The 21,022-nt window shown below is 43.0% G+C and overlaps 1 protein-coding gene across 7 annotated transcripts in view; it reads left to right on the top strand.

The window, feature by feature from the left end:
• KANK4 (KN motif and ankyrin repeat domains 4) overlaps positions 1-21,022 on the top strand; it is a 100,553-nt gene that overhangs the window by 43,787 nt on the left and 35,744 nt on the right. For 5 of the 7 annotated variants that reach the window (XM_075832725.1, XM_075832724.1, XM_075832723.1 and 2 more), the window contains 2 exons: positions 14,374-14,445; positions 17,619-19,301. In XM_075832725.1, coding sequence (XP_075688840.1) covers positions 14,430-14,445; positions 17,619-19,301 — 1,699 coding nt within the window. In that variant the 5' untranslated portion in view covers positions 14,374-14,429. Of the gene's footprint in view, positions 1-12,955; positions 13,040-14,065; positions 14,132-14,373; positions 14,446-17,618; positions 19,302-21,022 lie in introns of those variants that run through there. The other 2 variants (XM_075832726.1, XM_075832728.1) reach the window with 2 other exon arrangements.

Raw genomic sequence — 21,022 nt, 5'->3', positions numbered from 1 at the left:
ATCTCCCTGATTACACAGAGCGATTCTGCTGCCAACAACTATACCATTTTGTGCTGTAAAAACTATACGGTCAGCCGATGAATGAGCGTTTGCCCGTGTAAAAGGGCCTTTACTTCAGGCATAATCTGAAAAATCACCTTTTGAAGCTTTACCTGTGTCAAAACTTTACCTACAAGATCCCGTAACGTCCTCTACTTATACTTGAAGCCTAAGGGTATGTTCACACAGAGTGTTTTCGGTTGTTTTTCGGGCCAAAAACGGACGAAAAGTCGGAAGCAGAACGCCTCTAAACATCTGCCCATTGATTTCAATGGGAAAACGGCATTCTAATCCGACGGAGTGTTTTTTGCGCGTAAAAAAGCGGCCGCGAAGAAGTGCAGGTCACTTCTTGGGACGTTTTTGGAGCCGTTTTTCATTGACTATCGAAAAAAGCTCCAAAAATGGCCATAAAAAACACAGCGAAAATGCGAGCGGCTTAAAAAAGTCTGCAAATCAGGAGCTGTTTAACCTGAAAACAGCTCCGTATTTTGAGACTTTTTTGTCTCAGCGTGTGAACATACCCTTAGGCAGCCATAGCAATCCAGCAGTGCTGTCAGGAGCCACCTGGGAATTGTGCATAGGACAGTGGTCACCAATCTATAGCTTTCTAGCTGTTGCAAAACTACAACTCCTAACATGCCCTGACAACTGCAGGATATCTCCTATACAAACTCGTGGGTGGCTCCTGACAACACTGTTGGGTCGTCCTGTCACCGCCAGGCTTTGTCTCCAGCTTGGAAGAGGGCAGCAGGAGATCTCGAAAACCGTGGCTTTCTGAAACACCATGTGTAGCTCACTTGTGTTTGAGTAGAATTGCTGTTTTGGTGTCCGATGCTTTTTATAGGGGGTTGTCTTCTTTGATTTAATCCATTTTTGGTAGAAGGGAATCCAAACGATCAATTGTAATTGATGGGGAAACCTGGCAGCAAGTGTTCAATTCTTCTACAGCGCCACCATAGGGGAAATGAAGCATTACACAGTGGCCATTAAAATGAATGGACTGTCAACGTATTCTACAGATGTTCTGGGTAAAATTGTCAATTTTTTTTGGGAATCTCGCCACGTTCTTGTTGGCTTTCTCCTGCGTTACAAATACATGCTTATATTCCTTGGCTTCCTATGCTTGATATAGAGGAGTCAGATGGGGACGGTGGATGATGGGAGTGCTTTCTATGTACTATGTCCGTGCTAGAGCAGAATAAATTCCTTGATGTTGACGGGACCTGTCATTCGTCTTCATACAAGAGAGGGTACTTGTTACTGGAGTGTGAGGTGCGCGGATCTTACAGAACATCAGATCGAAATGTAAGCAGCGCAAGTAATGGGGGATTTGTACATTTTCTTTCTGTAGATGGATAAACCTTCCCACCGCTTGATTGCTCTCTTGCATTTTATTTGTAGGATAAATGTGTTCGTCTCTACAAATCGCTTCGTTCACAGGGTCACGGGTAATGAATTGTGCGGCCGTGTATTTGGCACTAATTAGCTGACATCCTTTTGAAGCCTTTTGACCCTTGTGAGCAGCTGTTTGGTGGCAGACGGTAAAGTGCGGGTTGTTTCTGTTATTAGAGAGAGAAAATCGTGTGTCGCACACTGGGTTGGAGAAGGAATCCATCACAAAATTAGGCATTCATACTAAAAATAACGACTGCCCACTGTATTTTTAGGTCGGTCGGCGCGGGTCCTACGTCTGCAGCGACATCCTTTTGGTGTCGCTGCTTCAAAAATCCTGCGGTCTAGCAGGAGCGGGTCGGGGTTGGGGACCCTGAGAAGAAGAGCGGTTTGTAACGCTTCTGTCTCTTTTCCTGCCTACATAGCGATCAATGAGCAATATGGATAGTGGCCATGGCAATGCCGCTGCCTCTATTGGAGCCGGCGATCAGACCCAGGTTAGCTATGCCAGTGACTATAGATGCCCCTATTACAGTGGAAAACTGCAAAATAAAGTGTGAGTGCCCCATAGAGGTCTTTTATGCTCTCTTGGGGGACATATGTAACAAAGATATATACATACATAAATGCATTTTTTTAAAAATAAAATGCAAATAAAGGGAAAGAAAACAAACTGCCCACGCCAACCCGAATAGTTTCCAAAGCCGCCCCATTCATCTGAGATTACACATACTATCTGACGAAACGACCAAAACAAAAACCGAAACCCATTTTAGTATTTTATTTTAGTGTCAATTTGCAAATTTAAAGAATAAAGAGCTATAAATGAAAAAATATATATTTATATATATTTTTTTTACTTTTTGTACACTTTATTTCTAATAAATACATATTACTCTAAGACCCGGTTCACACTGAGATTTTTGGGCTGATTTTGATGAGATTTTTTATTTCAATGGTAGGTGGAGGCATTTTTCTCCCGGAGGGGCTTTTAGCCGCTCGCGGTAAGAAAAAGTGACGTTCTCTTTCTTTCTGCGGTTCGGTCTCTGACCTCCCATTGAAAACAATAGGAGGCAGCAAAAAAACGCGGCAAGAAAGTGCAAGCAGGTCAAAATTTGCCTCCATATTCCTGAAGAAATTTTGAGGCGGATTTTTCTGCCTGCAGAAAAACTTTGAGTGAACATACCCTTAAAAAGAAAAACGGTGCAAACATATTTTATAGTAGCCATACAAATAAAGTTAGGGCTGTTAAAACCCCACGAGCAGAAAATAGCTAAAATAGGGCCCTCTGGTCATTAAGGGGTAAAGGGGCTGTAACGGGTGTGGACGTAAACGGGCGAAAAATCGGAAAGGCCTCCAAACATCTGCCCATTGATTTAAATGGGAAAAACGGTGTTCTGTTCCGACGGGCCGTTTTTTAACGCGACCGTTTTGAAAAATCCCCGCGTTAAAAAAATGCCCGCGAAAAAAGTGCATGTCACTTCTTGAGCCGTTTTTGAAGCCGTTTTTCATTGAAAAACCGCTCCAAAAAAAGCGCGAGTTGCTAAAAAAAAGACTGAAAATCAGAAGCTGTTTTCCCTTGAAAACAGCACCGTATTTTCAGACTTTTTTTAGTAAGCGTGTGAACATAGCCTTATACGAAATCTAATAGACAGTAGGATTTTTATTTTAGGATGGCAGTGCCCCCTTACCTGCTGAGCCCCTGTGTGGCTGCACAGGTTGCCCTTATGGTATGCCCGCCCCTTGACTGTCCACTTTTATGTAAATAAAGCTTAGTTGTTGCATAATGTAAAGTTTTGCAAATCTCTAAGGGTATGTTCACACTGCAGCGTCCAATATGCCTGAAATTACTAATTTCAGACGTAATTGCTCGTACTCGCGTTTTTCGCGGCGTCAATGACGGACGTAATTGGAGCTGTTCTTCAATGGAGTCAATGAAAAACGGCTCCAATTACGTCTCAAGAAGTTACATGCACTTCTTTGACGCGGGCGTCTATTTACGCGCCGTCTTTTGACAGCGGCGCGTAAAAAAAAAAAAAAGCCCGTGTGCACAGAACATCGTAACCCCATTGATTTCAATGGGCAGATGTTTGGAGCCGTATTTTCGGACGTAATTCGAGGCGTAAAACACCCGAATTACGTCCGTAAATAGGGTGTGTGAACATACCCTAATACTTAAAGTTTCAATTTCTCACCGCTTTCAAGATATCTGTTTGCTGTCAGTAAATGGTAGCATTCACTGTTTGCATTCAGTGGCTAAAAACCTGTACAGTCCTCCTCCTGATCATACAGGTAATTGGTTTATTACAATGTGTCAGTTATCAGGTCTGCAGTCCAGGAAAAGAAAGACATTTGTGTTGCAGCCGTGTTTAACTCACAGGGGATTATGTAGATTGATACATTGTAACAAACTCATTAACTGTGAGAGCATGATAATTTAAATAATAATGCTTCCTTAGGCCGGATTCAGACGAACGTGAGCGTTTTGCGCATGCAAAAACCGCTGCGTTTTGCGTGCGCAAAAGGCACTTGACCGCTCCGTGTGCCCTGTTCATATGGATGCACGCAGCCGCCATCTTTATGACACTCCGTTTGGATGTTTGTAAACAAAAGCACGTGGTGCTTTTCTGTTTACATTCATTCTTTTACTGTTCTTGCGCGAATAACGCTTGTCCCACGGACTTCAATGGGTGCGTGATGCACGAAAAACGCCTAAATATAGAACATGTCGTGAGTTTTTTTTCAGCGGACTCACGATGAGCAAAACTCACGGACTGTCTGCACTGCCCCCATAGACTTGTATTGGTCCGGGCTGCACGGACGCATATCACGTTCGTCTGAATCCGGCCTTACACTGACAGCAAGCAGACATCTTGAAAATAGTAAGGAATTGATATGCAACGTATGTTACAAGGCTGCAGAACTTTTCATTATACACTGAGGGTTTCCATATGCCATTAAAATAATGTGATCGTTGTCCTGAACGTTTAGCTAACTTTCTAATTTACAGTCAGAAAACCCGTAGAAACCTAATACTTCTCACAGCTGTAGGTTTGTTACAATTGTATCTAGGCTAATGAATCCACTGTGAGCTAAATATATCAGCAAAAGGGATTGTCCAGGCCGTGCATTCACCATACTGGAAACTCATTACATCAGTTTCCTGTGTGGAAGAGAAAGAGTTCAGAATGAACAAATCTTCCCAGTGAGGCCGCAGTTATTTATGGAATTGCAACAAAAAACTCTTCTGCACAGATTGTTTTCACCTTCTTTGTTTATGGTGGAATTAAGAGCCGAGCTGGTGTTCGGAAGATTTCACTTTACACTCATTGACTTCTATTAAACCTGACTTTATAAGGTCAAGTTAATAGATGTCCGTTTTAAATAATTCTTAAAGAGGAACTCTGTTTAACGTAAAAAGTTTCCTTCTGTACTAATTTATTAGGGGTCTGCTGGTGGCAATGCAGTTGTCCTGGTTATTAGCAGTGCCGGATATAGGTAGCAGAGGCCCCTGGGGCTAGAGCTCTAACCCTTAGGCCTGATTCACACGAATGTGTTAAATGTCCGTGGGACGGCCGTTGAAACAGCGGCCGTCCCACGGACCTATGTAATTCAATGTGGCCGTTCACACAGCCGTTGTTTCAACGGACCGTGTGAAAATAGGACATGTCCTATCTTTTCACGCATCACTCCATAGACTCTCAACTATGGGGGATGCGTGACATCGCGTCCCGCAGCGCTGAGCACGGATGCACCTCGGACTTGAAAAACTGCAGTTTTTCACGTCCGAGAGGCGCAGCGCTCGTGTGAATCAGGCCTTCGTTATATATTTTCATGCTTATGCATGTTAAATAAAATTTTGTTTAGTTGGAAGTACGCTTAAAGGGGTTTTACGCTTTGGACAATCCTTACTTGTTAGAAGGATCCCTTGACAATTAGCAGATCATTGTCCCCCTGCTGAAATCCCCAGCGATCAGCTGTGATCTGTGGGGAAACTTAGCAGTAAGTGTTCAGTTTCTCTGCAGCGCCACCACAGAGAAAATGAAGCATTACACAGTGTCCATTCATATCAATGTGTTGTCTGTGTAATACAGGACAGGACAAGTCCTCCAGAGCGACAGAGACACTCTATGTAACCGCTCTCCACTCTGACCTAGAGATGAGGATCCTGAACAGAGGACGCTTCACTATTAACAAGAATTCCTTAATAGGGTGTATGGAAATGGGTTTTCTAAACTGGACAACCCCTTTAAACAATTTTTAAATCCCCATATCATTTCTGGGAAGCACTAGAGGGAACTGGAAGGTGGAGGCCCTGAGCGATTGCCCCTTTTGCCCTTCCTATTATGTGGACCTGGCACCTTAGGACAGAATTTGAATTCTGGAGATTTGTGTCCGGTGTAATGACGGGGGTAGGAAAACGGACAAGTGAGCCCTAATCTACCCGCCACTCTGTCCCTGCCTACTTGCAACGACCCGCCCTAGGCGACGGGGTACAACTGGGCGGCGGTCCCTACGCTCAGTAAGTGCACGAGACAAACAGACAAGGGAACACAAAGCAAAGGGGCAGTTGCCCACGGCAACACCGTGAGCAACAAGAGTGGTGAACGAGTCGAGTCAAACCAGGAGTGCACGAGGTACCAAACGCAGAGCAGGAGAGTAGTCAGTAAGCCAGGGTCAGTATGGAGCAGGATCACATAGATAGAAGCTGTAGCTGGGCCAGGAAACCACACGAGAAGAATCACAAGCAAAGGAGGAACAGGAAAGGCAGGTATAAATAGACAGAGGGCGGGAGCTAGCTCCGTCTGGCCAGGCTGTGATAGGCTCTCCCACTCCTAAGCCTGCCATCCTGAGTGGAGGAAGATGGAGTCAGTCTCAGAGACATAGACTCAGGTGCAGACTGATTACCTATGGGAGTATCCACAGAAGTTGTGCCTGGCAGATCCATTACATCCGGCTTTATAAAATCCCATGTTTTGCCTGTCTTATCCTTAAGTCTTTATTCCAGGCTGACAATGATATTGACGTATATTGAAACCCAAATAGGAGGAGAAGCTGGCTACTTCCTTCTCCACTAATGTCACCATTGTATTATTCTACCCAGCATTCCTTGATTTTCAGCTTCTTCAAAGCAAAACGCAACTATGAAATCTAATAGGCTATAAAATAAGGTGAACGCTTTGTTCTATCTGACACATGCCTGATGGATGGACAAATAAACATTTTGGCCACTGATACCGGATTATATTTCACATTCTGCTGGTTCAGTGAAGCATGTCTTTGTACAGTCAGAAGGTTGGGAGGGTTCTCTATTTGTGACTGTCTGCCAGGGAGACCTGAGAAGGGAAGAGGAATGATCATCTGCGTTTCATAAATAAAAAGCCCCATGAGAGCTAATATGGCTGACAATAGTAGCTGTCAGATAGCTACTTCCTGTCCCAGAAGCAGGAGAACAAGCTTACAAGAAATAGACTTCATGCAGGAGCTCATTTATGTTTGGGTGGAGGGATCATGTAAGTAGCAAAAAGTTTGCCTGCAAATTCTAGGTCTTTACATATATGTGGATTAATGGATCTTTTTACATCGGCCAAATTTGGCCATAACAACGAGCACCGATCAACAAGACCGCTCGTTGATCGGTGCTCGTTTACTCCTTTCGTTAGGAGCTATCTATGGGGACGAGCGCTTGTTACTCCAATCATTTGTCCTCGTGCGTTCCTATAATGTCGTCTGCACGTCGTTGTTTACACAAAGAGATGTGCTGCCGACAACGATAATATTTTCTGCTGCAGAAACGATACGATCAGCCAATGAACGAGCGTTTTCTCGGTTATTGCTGATCGCTGCCCGGTTTACATAGGGCAATGATTGGGAAAGAGTATTCCGTGAACGCTCGTCTGCCCGCTAATTGGCCCGTGTAAAAGGCGCCTAACTTAGCACTATGAGGTCTTAGTTCGGGAACTATGCAAAGACTTCTAGTCCCATTCATAACACTGGGATCAAAACTGATCTATGGATCACATCCACACTGTGTGAACAGTATTCAACCCTTTACCCAGAAAGAAAACATTCCAACATTAGTGCCAAGGCGAGATACTCCGCGAGAAACTGTAGTGCTAATGAGGTAGAGATTTGCAGTCCCAGCGCAGAGACGGGTCTACACCAATCAACAATCACATTATTTAAATTGCAGGCAGGTTATTTGCCGGACACTCGCTGCGTTAAAACTCACGCATGTGTGAACAGCCCCATTGAAATCAATGGGTCCGTGTGCTGTTCATTGTTTCAATTCACCACACACGGACGGGAATCTCGCTAGTCTGAATGAGCCCTTACACAAAGAAAAATAGACCGAGAGTTTATGCAAAACCCAGCAACACTGAGCTGACTCCTAAGTGGTAGTATACCTGAGCAGTGACAATAGATCTAAATTTAAAGGGGGTCCTCACCCACGATAGCATATGTAATCAATGTTGATTGATGGGGGCCTAACCATTGGGACCCCTCACTGTTTTTCACATAACTCTCATAGACTATAATGGGGAGCACCCGCCCATGCCACCTTCACAAGTCATCTTGTCCGTTCCACCGGGTTCCAGCAAATCGGGCACTGGACCCTTGTGATCGTAATTTTTATGTCATAAATTGTATTGCAATTTTTGGGAGACTCAGAACATTTCATATGGGCTCCTCCAAAATTTCAAAGCGTTCAATGCAAGTATATAACAAAAACAACAGACTTCTACATTTTATTTTGCTACGAGGCATGAAGACCCATTTATAACCTCCCCTTAAGAAAATAGTGGAAGCATTTTGAAGCTGTGTTTGGAGGGGCACCCATGGGAGACCATTAAGGCTTTCGGTATATTTGCAGATCGGTGCACTTTTCCCACATTTTAGTCCATCTCCTACATTAGTCATTCATAGTTTTCTGATACTTTGCTCAAGATGACAGCTTGGCACCGCTGACCAAATTGTATATCCATTAAAATAATCTGGGCTCTGTTCAAGTGAGTCTGTATATAAAATTTTGCTAGACCACGCTCACATCTGCAACATATCAGGTGCTACAGAGAAGGCTAAAATCCCTTAAAGGGGTCGACCCATGATTCAATATCACATTTCTCTGTTAGATCTCACAAAGCAGAATAATTTTTCAATTGCTGTTGCATATTTGTTATAGCGCCCCCTGGTGTTTGATTCCTTCCTAGAACGTCCAACTAATGTGTCCAGTGCCAATGATAAGTAGTCTCTTCTAGTGCGCCGATTCCTATTGGCTGTTCTGCACAATAGCAGGAATCACTCCGCCGCCCTTGTATACAAGGATCTGGATGGTGGTAACGGCGCTGCAAACATTAGGTGGACGTTTTGTGAAAGACTCAAAAGAACAGCAGGGGGCGCCATACCAAGTATGTAAGTGCAATATCTAAACACAGAAGTATTAAAAATAAAAAAAAAGATAAAATAATAGCAATTGAAAAAATTATGTTTTGCAAAACCTATAGAATCATAGGATGATATAACATTTTCAATAAAGGAAGCTCAACATTGTCACAGTCAAGGCATAATATAGTACAATAAAGTAAAGTTGGTGACTTTAAAACTAAACCCGGCTAGCCTATCTGGGCCCCGGACTGTAATTGAGATAAGAGTCCATTAAAGGAGGATCGGGACGACCCCTTCAAAGACTGGGGTGTTTTTGGCCTTAGCTTTTTATATTGGGTATTGTTATAAACCAGGATAACTTTTTACCTTTTTTTGTAATGGTTGTTTTTCTGCTATGTTTGTACCACGGTTACAGAAATGGGGCAAAAGTGCAAGAAACAATAAAAACAACAAATTTAAGACTTTATTATTTTAGCGTTCGTTTGATTCCCCCATTCTCTAACCTTCATCTGACAAAGTGTATAAATTTGGATGTAAGGGTATGTGCACACACACTAATTACGTCCGTAGTTGACGGACGTATTTTGGCTGCAAGTCCCGGACCGAACACAGTGCAGGGAGCCGGGCTCCTAGCATCATATGTACGATGCTAGGAGTCCCTGCCTCGCTGCAGGACAACTGTCCCGTACTGAAAACATGATTACAGTACGGGACAGTTGTCCTGCAGCGAGGCAGGGACTCCTAGCATCGTACATAACTATGATGCTAGGAGCCCGGCTCCCTGCAGTGTGTTCGGTCCACTACTTGCGGCCGAAATACGTCCGTCAATTACGGACGTAATTAGTGTGTGTGCACATACCCTAAAAGTCATAGCTAGGACTCTGGAGATGGAGAGGGGGATGTTTCTTTTTTTTCATTTTAAAATTCTTTATTCAACATTTTCAAACTTCCTCAGATATTGTGAAGTCCCTCACTTGATGGCTGTGATTAGGTCCGGTCTTAGGGGGGGGGGGGGTGTGACCTGTGCCGGTTTCGGTAAATGTACATTTTCTCTCTCTGCTTGCTGAGTGGGCAGGTTCTTCCCGGTGTGAAGTGAGAGCTGTGTGCTCTAAGCCAATCAGAGGTCTTGCTCCTCCTGCTCCCCTCCCATCTCACAGCACACACACATACACTGAGGGAGAGTTACTGCAGCTGCACCCTCCTCCTCCCCTCCCCCTTAGATTTTTTTTATTTTTTTTGTTTGGGAGTGAGGCTGAGGGTTTTGAACGTTTACAGAGATCCTGCATGCAGGGAAAGAGGAACCACATGCTTATAGAAGGTGTTGAAGATGCAACTTTTCCCTATGTTCACACTTGGATTGGGGTTTCTGTCACTTTTGGCGGCATGCAGTGCTATTCTTGCTGTCAAAACAATGAAAACCTGTCAGAACTCCGGCAGCTCCCATTATAAGTCACTGGGATCTGTTAGTCCTCATTTGGATCCATCATGTATCGGATCGGGCACAGCGTCATGGCTTCCATTACAAACAGAGGCCTTGACGCCAGTGTGAACAGAGCTTTACATAAGTTTCATATATTTACTTGTACTACTGATTTATGCAACCCGATGGAAAAACCACACATAAGTCGCTGTGATAAACACTGCATTGAGTCAAATGACATACTCAGCGCAGCTACATCTATACGTCCTCTTTATAAAAAGCAAATTTCCTCTTTACGCAGAAACCACACGCACAAAGACTTTTGGTCCTGAATGGAGATTATGGTTTTATAGGATTCCTATAGAATACGAACATTGTCACTTTCATCCTTCTGGTCCATGGCAGGAAAGTATAATCCGCTATTGCCCACCGTTCTCTTAATAAACTGATCATTTTTACTTTTTATCGTCTTAATGCCCCCCCCCCCCCCAGACATTATACAGCCTCGCTCCCCCTCCCCCTTCCATTACTAAAGGCATCATCTCTTACCTACGCTTGATTCTTAAAGCCTCTACCCTAGAAGAGACGACGTATCCGCGGTTTAGAACTCCATTCCTCATTTCATACGGTTTTTGAAGATAAAATACAGCTCGCAGCCATTGAGCGGATGCCGGGTCTGTAGTCTGTTACTTTGAAGGCCTTAACTAAGAACATGAATAATATTCTCGGCATACTAATGTTTTTGGAGGTTCCTCTCGGCCAGGCATGCAGTCTCTCGTGATTTTCTATGTCTGTACAATGTACTATTATAAATCCGATGCTGCGGCGCTGGCTCTGCTGTTAATTATTACACGGGCCGGGCCTTTTTGTTTGTTTTTTTTTCCTTCATATACAGTTTCAAAACTTCTCGTCTGTAAGTTGCTGGAGTTTTTGTCCTGTAATTATTCGCCTCTCCTCCCCTCAGGCCTCCTCCACACACACTTTTTTTTCCCTTTGTTTCAAGTAAGTTTGTACTTTCGTATTTGTTGGCGGTTTTTATTTATGGTCGTTTACTACAGGCATTTTTCCTGGTGTTTTTCAATCTCCATAGAGAAACCATTTGAGAAAAACATTGGAAAAATGCCTTACTTAGAGCACAATGTGTTTTGACAGAAACTCAGCCGACCCCCCCAAAAACGCCAAAACCCAAACACTGTGTATGCGGGCGTTCTCCTACTTCAATATAGACTTCAAACTAACATCTGGCCGCAGCGTTTTTGACCCCTCTGTTTTTTGGGGGATTAAAAATGTTGCGGCCAGATGTTACTTTCAATTCTATGGTTAAATATGAGAAAGCCTAGAGGGGCAGATTTGCGGCGTAGTAAATTTGCAAATTAGGCAAATTTTTTTTTTTTTTACACTGGCAGAACTTAGCGAAGAGACGTGGCCCTCCACAGCCCGAAAAATTTACTGTAATTTATGCCAAAACCTTTCAGAAATTATAGCAGAAAAATCTACGCCAGCTCGTATGCCAGCCAGAAATGCGCCGAATTTAAAGAGGTGTGCGCCTCTTAATAAATTAGGGGCATTTTACTCCTTATATTAAGGCCTTGTTCACACGGCGTGTATTTAACAAATTTTTGCCGCGTTTTATGTGCCGGAAAAAAGCGTCAAATGGATGCTTTAAGCTTCCCATTAACATCAATGGGAAAACGCATTGTAGTGCATATGACGCGGTTTTTTTACGCACGTGTTTAAAAACGCTTCATGTAAAAAAACGTAGTCAAAAACGCATCAAAGACTCCTGTACTTTAAAAAGCACTTTGCAAGAACACGTCGTCTTTTTTTTTTAGCGCCGTGTGAACAAGGCCTAAGACTGGTATAAATCTGCCCCATAGTGTTTTGGTTTTTGGTGCTTTTGTAGCATTTTTGGGATCAGTGTCGTTTGTATCAGAATGCAGCATGCGCTGTATTCTTTTCCGGCATTTTTTGTTAGGCTTCCTGAACGCCATGAAAAAAAGTAAAAAAATGATACAAAATAAAAAAAGATGTGTGAAAAAAGCCATAAAAATAGGTCTATAAGTTTTTATTTTTACATGAGATTTACAACGCTGAAAAATAGTGTGTGATGAGGCCCTAGGCCAGGATCACACACGCAAGTTTTGATACCGTTTTTGGCTCAGTTTTTCTAGCTAAAGCCAAAAGTAGATCCAAAAGGAAGGAAAGGTATAAAGAAAAGATTGATGCATCTCCTTTTATTTTGTGTCCAATCCTGAGTTTGGCTAAATTAAAAAAACTGCTCCAAAAACTGCACTAAAACTACGTGTGTGACTCTGGACTTAGGCCTTATTCACATGAACGTTTTCGTTTTGTGTCTGCAAAAAATTGGACGCGTTTGTCATGCGTTGCGTTTGTCATGCGTTGCAGTTCCGTGTGCCCATTGAATTGCATAGGTTCGTGTGAATAAGGCCTTAGGTTGTCTATACATGACACATTTTTGTTTTTTTCACGGTTTTTGCAATGATTTTTGGATTTGAGGCAAAACCGCACCTTTTTTGTAACAACATTCTTTGGCTCAAAACACTGCTTCAAAAACTGCATGTGTGAATTGAGGCTAATATGCAGGACAGATCTATACTAATAAAAAAAAAAATCAGCTGCAACAAATGTATCCTGTATTCCGCCTTCTCCAAAAACATATTTTTTTTTGCTCTGCTCTGAAGGTCATTGGTCACCTGACTATTAATAGGGAGAACACACTTCGCTGTCTGCTGTAAACATTCCCCCCACTGACCTGCAATGGGAGCAGATCTGTCTGAGAAGGTAACGTCAAACTTCTTGGCTTTTTTTTCCCCCTTCATTTCCCTTCCCCGGGCGTGCAGGTATGAGAACCTCAATGTCGCAACAAGGCAATGTCATTTTCCTGAAATTGTGATTGCTCCGTTCCCTATTGGGGATTTATTTTTTCCTTCTCCCCTTCCATCCTAAACCAACTGCAATGCAGAAGAAAATGACAGCCTCCGGCTCTCTGAGGTGGCGATGGTGTTAATGAGCAGTTGTTAATGTTTCTTTTTCCCTCCCCCGTCTCATTTTAGACCGAATTATGTATTCGTTAATGCACGGGGCAATTGCATCTTATTTCTGCCGTTGCTTGTCAAATCTCTTTTATGTGTGAACGTTATGTAAGATATGCTAATTTTTTAATGATCTAGTTACGTGGCGGAGATAAAGCAGGTGATGTTCAGCCCGGAGAATTCTCTCTCTCGCTTTCTGATTTTGCAACATATTAGCCAGGGTAAAGTTAATCAATACCTGTAGTCGTGTACACCGGGGCACCTGCGCCGCCGTGCACCGTACTGATCTATCATCTGATTGGTATTTATAATATAGGCACCCTGGCATGGGGGGCACCTGACGAGGTAGGCAGTAGACAATATTGATGGAATAAACTGGCATCGGACTATGAAATTATTCCTGCAGTATACATCCATGTACAGTGGGCCGTGAAAGGGGGACACCTAATTTCTGAGTGAATTTAGTATGCACTAGAAATAACACAGCAAACATATGTACGGCAGAGAGAACATTCTGTTTGATCTATAAAATGTTTTTCCAGATAAATAAGCACCTGGTGAGAGAGACTTGTTTGTAGGTTAGCGGAGGCGGAGGGGGGGGGTATTCATGAAAGCTGAATGGAGGAGATTGGATTGATTTTGTGTATTGAGTTTGCTGCTTCATATGTTCTGGGCTACGTCTTCATGTGCAGTGAGGCACCGGGTGGTGAATTCAAAATTCTAATTTTAAAGGGGTCTGCGCTTTCGACAATCTCTACTTGTTAGAAAGGTTTCTTGAAAATAAGCTGGTCACAATGTGTCCCTCCTGCTGGGACCCCCAGCGATCAGCTGTGACCTGACCGTAAGTGTTCAATTTCCCTGCAGCACCACCACAGGGGAAATGAAGTATTACACAGTGTCCATTCATATCAATGTGTTGTCTGTGTAATCGGGATAGGTCCTCCAGAGACAGAGACGCTCTATGTAACCACTCTCCACTCTGACCAAGAGATGAGGATCCTGAGCAGAGGTCCCCCCGCTATTATGGTGTATGGAAATGGAAAAACTCTTAACATCCTCTTTATTCTTTTTCTTTTTTTCTAGGTTCTAACCCATTTTTCTGTGTGGATGAAGTTTGCTAGTTAACCCCAGGATCAGCTATGGAAAAAACAAATGGTATGTATTTCTAGTGGTGACTGTTCGCATCAGCGCCATTTTTGTAGGAGCAAAGGATTATGTAACCGGTATATGCTTTATATGCTTAGCTATGCATTAGTTATCCAATTGGTCGTCTGATGAAATTAAAGGAACACTCTGTGCAAAACTGATACATTGTGTCATGCCTTGTGCAGGATCTGAGGGGGCAATGCATGACATAGGGACTCCAAGAACACCAACGTTATGTTCACACACGGCAGATTTTTTGTAGAAATTTCGGCAATGAAAAATCCATCTCATACATGTGAGTGGGGCTGTTCCTGCAGCAGGTGCATGGATGAAATTACGTGTTCCTTTAATGTTAAAGAAAATAATTCTCATGGAGCATTTTGGGGAACTTTCGGTCCCCTGTTCTCCTTATCGCTGGGGGTCCAGTGGTCGGACCCACCGCTTATTTCATTTATTATATAGTGGTATTTATTCTGTGGATAGGGGATACATGTTTTTTATGGAACAACCCCTTTAAGTAAATAATGCTTAATCATTGTATAATGAAAATTGCAAATACGTTTTTTGTTTTAATTGCTCACCATTTTCAAGAGCTCTGCTAACTGTCAGTAAATGGAAAAATATAACTTTTTTTTCATAACCATCTTCTCACAGCTGAGAGATTGCTGCAATTGTATCCAATTTGATCTAGACTGTCCATTTGTTAAGTCATTAGCGCAAATCTCTCCACCATCCTTATAGTTTGCTACAATGTATTAGTTCAGGTAAAATATATCAGCCTGGAGTTCAGGCGGTTGAGCTGACAGAAGACTATCTAGACTGGATTCACACCTTTGTAACAAACCCTCAGCTGTGAGCAGGACTACATTTTACCAGTGTTCAGCCTCTGGGTAGTTGACTGCGCTATTGATTCCGTCAAAAACACGGAACCCTGTCACAACGATGACAAACGGAAACCTTTCGCAAAGTTTCCGTCACCATTGAGATCAATTGTGGTGCAAACGGAGTTAAGATTTCCGTTTGCCTTTCCGTTGAGGGGTTAACCCGACGGAACCTCCAACAGAATCCCTCAACAGAAGGGCAACGCTGATGTGAACAGGGCCTTACTGAACACCTCATCATAGATCCTTATGATGCTGTTAGTTCAGGTCTTTAGACCCACAGCCGGGCCAGGACTTGTGTCTGTAATACATACACTAAAATGCGATCACATTACGGCCATCTGAATAAGGCCGACGGCTGATTAGTGATTTTGCTCCATTTTTCTGTCCTCTAGAGGCAATATGCAGTGCGAAGAATGGGAGATTCATGGCGACTCTTAGAGCCATGGTCCCTCACCAGTCGCTGTTTACATTTTCTGAAGCTGTGACATTCTGTACCAGAACATGATCGCTCCAGCCAATCACTGACTGCAGCCGGCATGTGTCGTACTTGCTGAGATCACTGCTGTGGTCTCTGGTTGGCTGTTATAATATAATTTATAGATAGGCCACCTTCAGGGTAGGAACAAACAACTGAGGGTATACATTTGTGGATTTTCCGCAACAGATTTAATTGCAAAAAATCTGCAGCGTATTACAGTAGCAGATTGGATGAAATTTAAACAAATCTCATCCACACACAGCGGGAAAAAAACGCTGAAAAAACGTTCATAAATTGACCTGCAGTGCGGTATTTTAATCCGCTGCTCTTCTGTTGGAACAAAGAACCATGCGTTGCGACTTTTGTGGCGATTCCGACTCAAATTGCAAATGAGGAAAAAAAACAACAATTTTTTTAATTTCAAATTAATAAAAAAGTTTATACTTACTCCCAGCTGTAGTCCTAGGGACGCGATCATTTACTCTGAGTGCAGCCCAGCTTCCTGGGATGACGTTTCATTCCATGTGACTGCTGCAGCCAATCAAAGGCTGCAGCAGTCACATGGACTTCAGCGTCATCCCAGGAGGCCGGGCTTCGCTCAGAACAGCGGGACGCGCTGCCGTGACTATGGCCGGAGGTAAGTATAAACTTGTTTGTTTTTTTTATACAACTTGGTGCGTTTTCTTTAGCCAGAATTCCCTGCAGTTTTCAGGACGGATACACAGTGTTCTTTTATGCAGCGTATCCGCCCTCTGTGTTCCTACCCTCAAGGAGAGTCATCCTATGCTGCCCAGACCGTGTCCAGAAATAATCTAAAAGAACCAAATTATATATCTAGTACCTCTGCTGCTTATTAAATCCATTCATCTAATTCTGCTGCTCTGGAGGATACACTGCCCCGCACTGCCTGATTAATTACCTTTGTTAAACAAAGTCGGGATGTGCTTTACATTTCCACTTAACCGTTTCTATCGGACTCTTTAAAATGGTCATTACATACAACTCAATGTTTTCTTTATTAAAGGGGTTGTACAGGATTAGAAAAACATGGCTGCTTCTTCCAGACAAAGCACCACATCTGTCCACAGGTCGTGTCCGGTATTACAGCTCCGCTACATTAAAGTGAAAAGATCTGAGCTGCAATACCACTCAGAACCTGGGGACAGGGGGGCACTTAGTTGTTTTAGATTACACTACAGTTTCTGGTGTAAAGACTACACTGCCTCGAAAGTAAATCGCCAGATCAAGATTTGTGTAGACGATGAACAAGCAGGGTATGTTGGGAGATTTCAGCTCTGAAGCCCTCAGAGTTGTGAATAAAGCTGTGATGAGGACCATCTTGCTAACCCCTCTCCATGGGCAGGATATGTATTGTGCAGCAGGGAAATCCACTGCAGATATTTCATCCTTTTGTGTTTTGCTCTCCTACCCAAATCGATCCCGTTTGTAAAGGTAGAGATGTGGGTAATAGGTATGTATTATAAAAGTGTGGTCCGTGCAGTCCCCTGATTCACTAGTTAAACCTGTGCTTTAATAGCGGCTCTCATTGAGAAGCAGGCAGACAATAATAAGAAACATTGATTTTTTTCCTATCTAATAACATGCAGTTTTTGGTCGTATTTGGGCACTGAGTTTGATTTACGAGACCAATATTCGACCCAAGAATTCACCAGGGACTAGGGGCATCACTAATGCATGAGACGCTAAATGCTGAACAGGCTGGAGGTTGGTTAAGACCATTTTAATGAATGTTTGGGTCCTTGCCATAGGAGATTGTCTGGGAATATTAAGTTTGTTTCTCGTTTCTTTTTTTTTCCAAGGAGAAAATGTTGAATCAAAGGAGGAACCAAAGGAAAACCGAGTGTCTTATTCTGTGGAGACTCCTTACGGGTTTCACCTGGACCTTGACTTTTTGAAATACGTGCATGATATCGAAAAAGGGAATACCATCAAAAGGATTCACATCCACAGAAGAGCAAAGCAATCCAAATTTAGCACTCTGCCCCGTAATTTTAGCGTACCGGAAAATGGGTCACAGTCCTATTCTGCAGCCTCTAGCAGAACCTGGAGCCCCAGTAGCTATAGAAACGACACAAAAGACTCCCAGGTGTTTTCAGGCAACGACTCCTCTTTACGTTTAAGGTACGTTCATGAGTTAAATTATCGAAGGAAGGATATTATGAGCGATGCCACTTTGCAGGAGTTGACGTCTGAAGATTTTAGCGGCTGCAGAGATCGCCCACAATTTGCTCGAGCTTCTAGTCTTCCAGCCAGCCTTCCACAAAGCACAACGTCCTCAGATCAAACCCACTATTTAAAGGTCACACCAAACATCGGCAGGTTCAGTGATAGTAGACTGAGCTCCTCGGAGGAATCTGTAGGTTCAGCGCGTATCAAGTCCGACGACCAGTTGGCAGCTGCACTTCTAAAGATCAAAGAACTTGAAGAACAGTTAAAAACTATTCCAGAACTGCAAAAAAACATATATGTGCTCGAAGGAAAAAACAACAAGTTAAATACTCAGCTTAAATCACTTTCCCAATTTTTAGGTAACATAAAAGATCAGGAGGGAGCAGACTTTTCAGAAAGCAAGACAAAAGCTAAGAGTTTGGACAATGGAAACGGAGAGGTCAACGGACGGTTCAGTTATGACAATGTAAGCGACTCACCGTTTTCAACCATCAAACAGCAGGTAACAGATTTGACCAAACGACTGGACGACCGGGCCAGGGAGGTGCACAATCTTAGGGATTTGGTGGAGAAGCAAAACAATGAATTGAAGGCCAAGGATGTGTATATTACAGATTTGACAAAAACGATGGAAAGGGCAGAGGAAAGTAGAAGAGAAGTAGAAAATAAACACTATAGGGATATGGCGGTCAACACTGAAGAAGACCAAGCTAAGGAGCAAAGGGAATATCTTGATAAAGACACCTATGCCAATATAGTTGTTGACACTAGGTCAGTAGGTTGTGACGTCCTACCGGTAGATCTGGATCAGCCGCCGGATGACACACATCATAGTTTGGTAGTGTCCAACCAGGAGGGCGACACCACAGTCTTAGCAGTACATGATAATATGTTGGTTGATGATAATGTTGAATGTCGAGTGGAAATAGAGAAAGTTATGAAGAATGAAGTCAAAGAAGGTGATGCAATGGAATCGTTGTCAGAGTCCACGATCCACCAACCCCAAATGTGTGAAATTAATAAAACCAATTGTGAAGAACCTGCCAATATTCGACATCGTCCCACTGTCCATCAACCTCCTGCAGATGCTTCCATAGGACAGTATGTAAAACGAATCCAGGATCTTCTACAGGAACAGTGGACATGTCTAGAACATGGATATCCAGATCTGGCCAATGCCATAAGACAACCTGCTTCCAAGCTCAGCTCCATCCAGAACCAGCTGGTGAATTCCCTTAATTTGTTGTCCTCCGTTTACTCCTCTCAAACAACATCCGAGCGGGAGAACTGCAAGCCTGAGAGCCAGCAAGCAGGTCAGTAAGAGACGGCTAAATTATTTCTAATTGCAGTTAAATGTTTTGGAAACCTTAAGGAGAAGATGGAACCGATGTGTAGTTGTAAATTATATTGAGGGCACTGTGAAGATTTTCTTGGCTATTTCTAGTAATAAAAAAAATCCCTATAAAGAGTTTTTGATTTTTTTTCCCAAGTTGAATATATCCAGTTCAGCTTATCTCCCCAGTAATAATTTACTGACCGGACCAGTGACTATGGTGAAGGGAGCTTGTTTATATATTTCCTGCTTTGCAGTCATACATCTTGGGGAGCCTCAACATGGACGTGTAAAGATAAGCCAAGTATGTGCGCTGAAAATGTTTTACTCTGGAGAAAATATATATCTTATTTGAAGCATATTTATATACCCAGAGGTCCGTAAGCAAGACTTTATATACCATAGAAGAAACGTATTAAGCTTCTATAAGGCCCAGGAGAAGAGGCCCATAGTAGCCCCATTGCTTTGTGACACCATATTTAACCCCAGGGTCATTTACCCCTGTCTTCTACAAGCAATGGGAAGAGGGTGAAGTGGGTCAATAAGAACAGAGCTATAATTTACTGGGATGAGTTATGGCATGAACCAGCAACAGCATGGGCACCCATTTATTATTTTGTCTATGGGGCACCTTCTGCTCTGTGTATGCCCCCGTAAAAACTTAATTTTCAGTAAACATTTTCTCTCCTGTGTCATCCATGGCATTTTTTTGGGTAATTTCCTAAGGGTTGCTCTGGGACTTTAATATTGATGGCCTATTCAATTGAATAGGACGAGTTGCAGTACCAGGCACAGCCACGCCTATGGCAGAGGCGTAGCTAGGTTCTCCAGCACCCGGGGCAAAGATTCGGTTTGGCGCCCCCCCCAACCTCTTTCCCGACATCTCCTTCCCCCCTCGCCATGTTTTTCTTTCTCTACCAATCAATGACGTGTCATTTCTTTTCCACATTTCTTTTTATGTAACTCGAGCATAAAAACATTTGTACATTTTACAAGTAATATATTTCTATACACGCAGCAGAACCAAGCGCAGTACATATATACAGCCCCAGAACCAAGATCATTCCGTAAATACAGCACCAGAACCAAGCTCAGTACATATATACAGCACCAGAACCAAGATCATTCCGTAAATACAGCACCAGAACTAAGCTCAGTACTATATACAGCACCAGCACAAATACAGCTCAATTTAGTGCAACCCCTGCCGTATAGGTTTGCACTAATTTGTTTCCAGCTCCCAGCATGGCCCGAACAATGGTGAGGATATGCTGGGAGATGCTGTTTGACAAAAAAATAAATCATATCATAATCATACCACCCATCATCTCACTGCAGATCATACAGTGACTACAGTACTGATTTAGAGGCAGAATAAACATTTACATTAAGTGACTCACCGGTGACGTCTCAGATTCTAGTTCTTTTTCTCCATCCGGTCCAGACCTCTATGATGACTTCTCCCGGTCACAGACCATTTCTGCAGTTTGCCGCTCACATGTCTTCAGCTTCTCACTTTTCCAACATTTCTACACCTATAAACAAAGATAAAGCTCTCATTATACCACACACTACGCCCCTAAATATAATGGCGCCATACACTGTGTCCCCCACACACACCGTGCCCCCTGTAGATCCCCCATATATAGTGTCCCAAAAATAGCTCCCCCTATAGTGTGCCACAGATAGCCCACCCCTGTA

Source organism: Rhinoderma darwinii, chromosome 7 (genome assembly GCF_050947455.1).
Source record: "Rhinoderma darwinii isolate aRhiDar2 chromosome 7, aRhiDar2.hap1, whole genome shotgun sequence".
In the NCBI taxonomy this organism is placed as follows: Eukaryota; Metazoa; Chordata; class Amphibia; order Anura; family Rhinodermatidae; genus Rhinoderma; species Rhinoderma darwinii.
The sequence above is the reverse complement of the archived record's forward strand: the minus strand, read 5'-3'. Positions and strand labels throughout refer to the sequence as shown.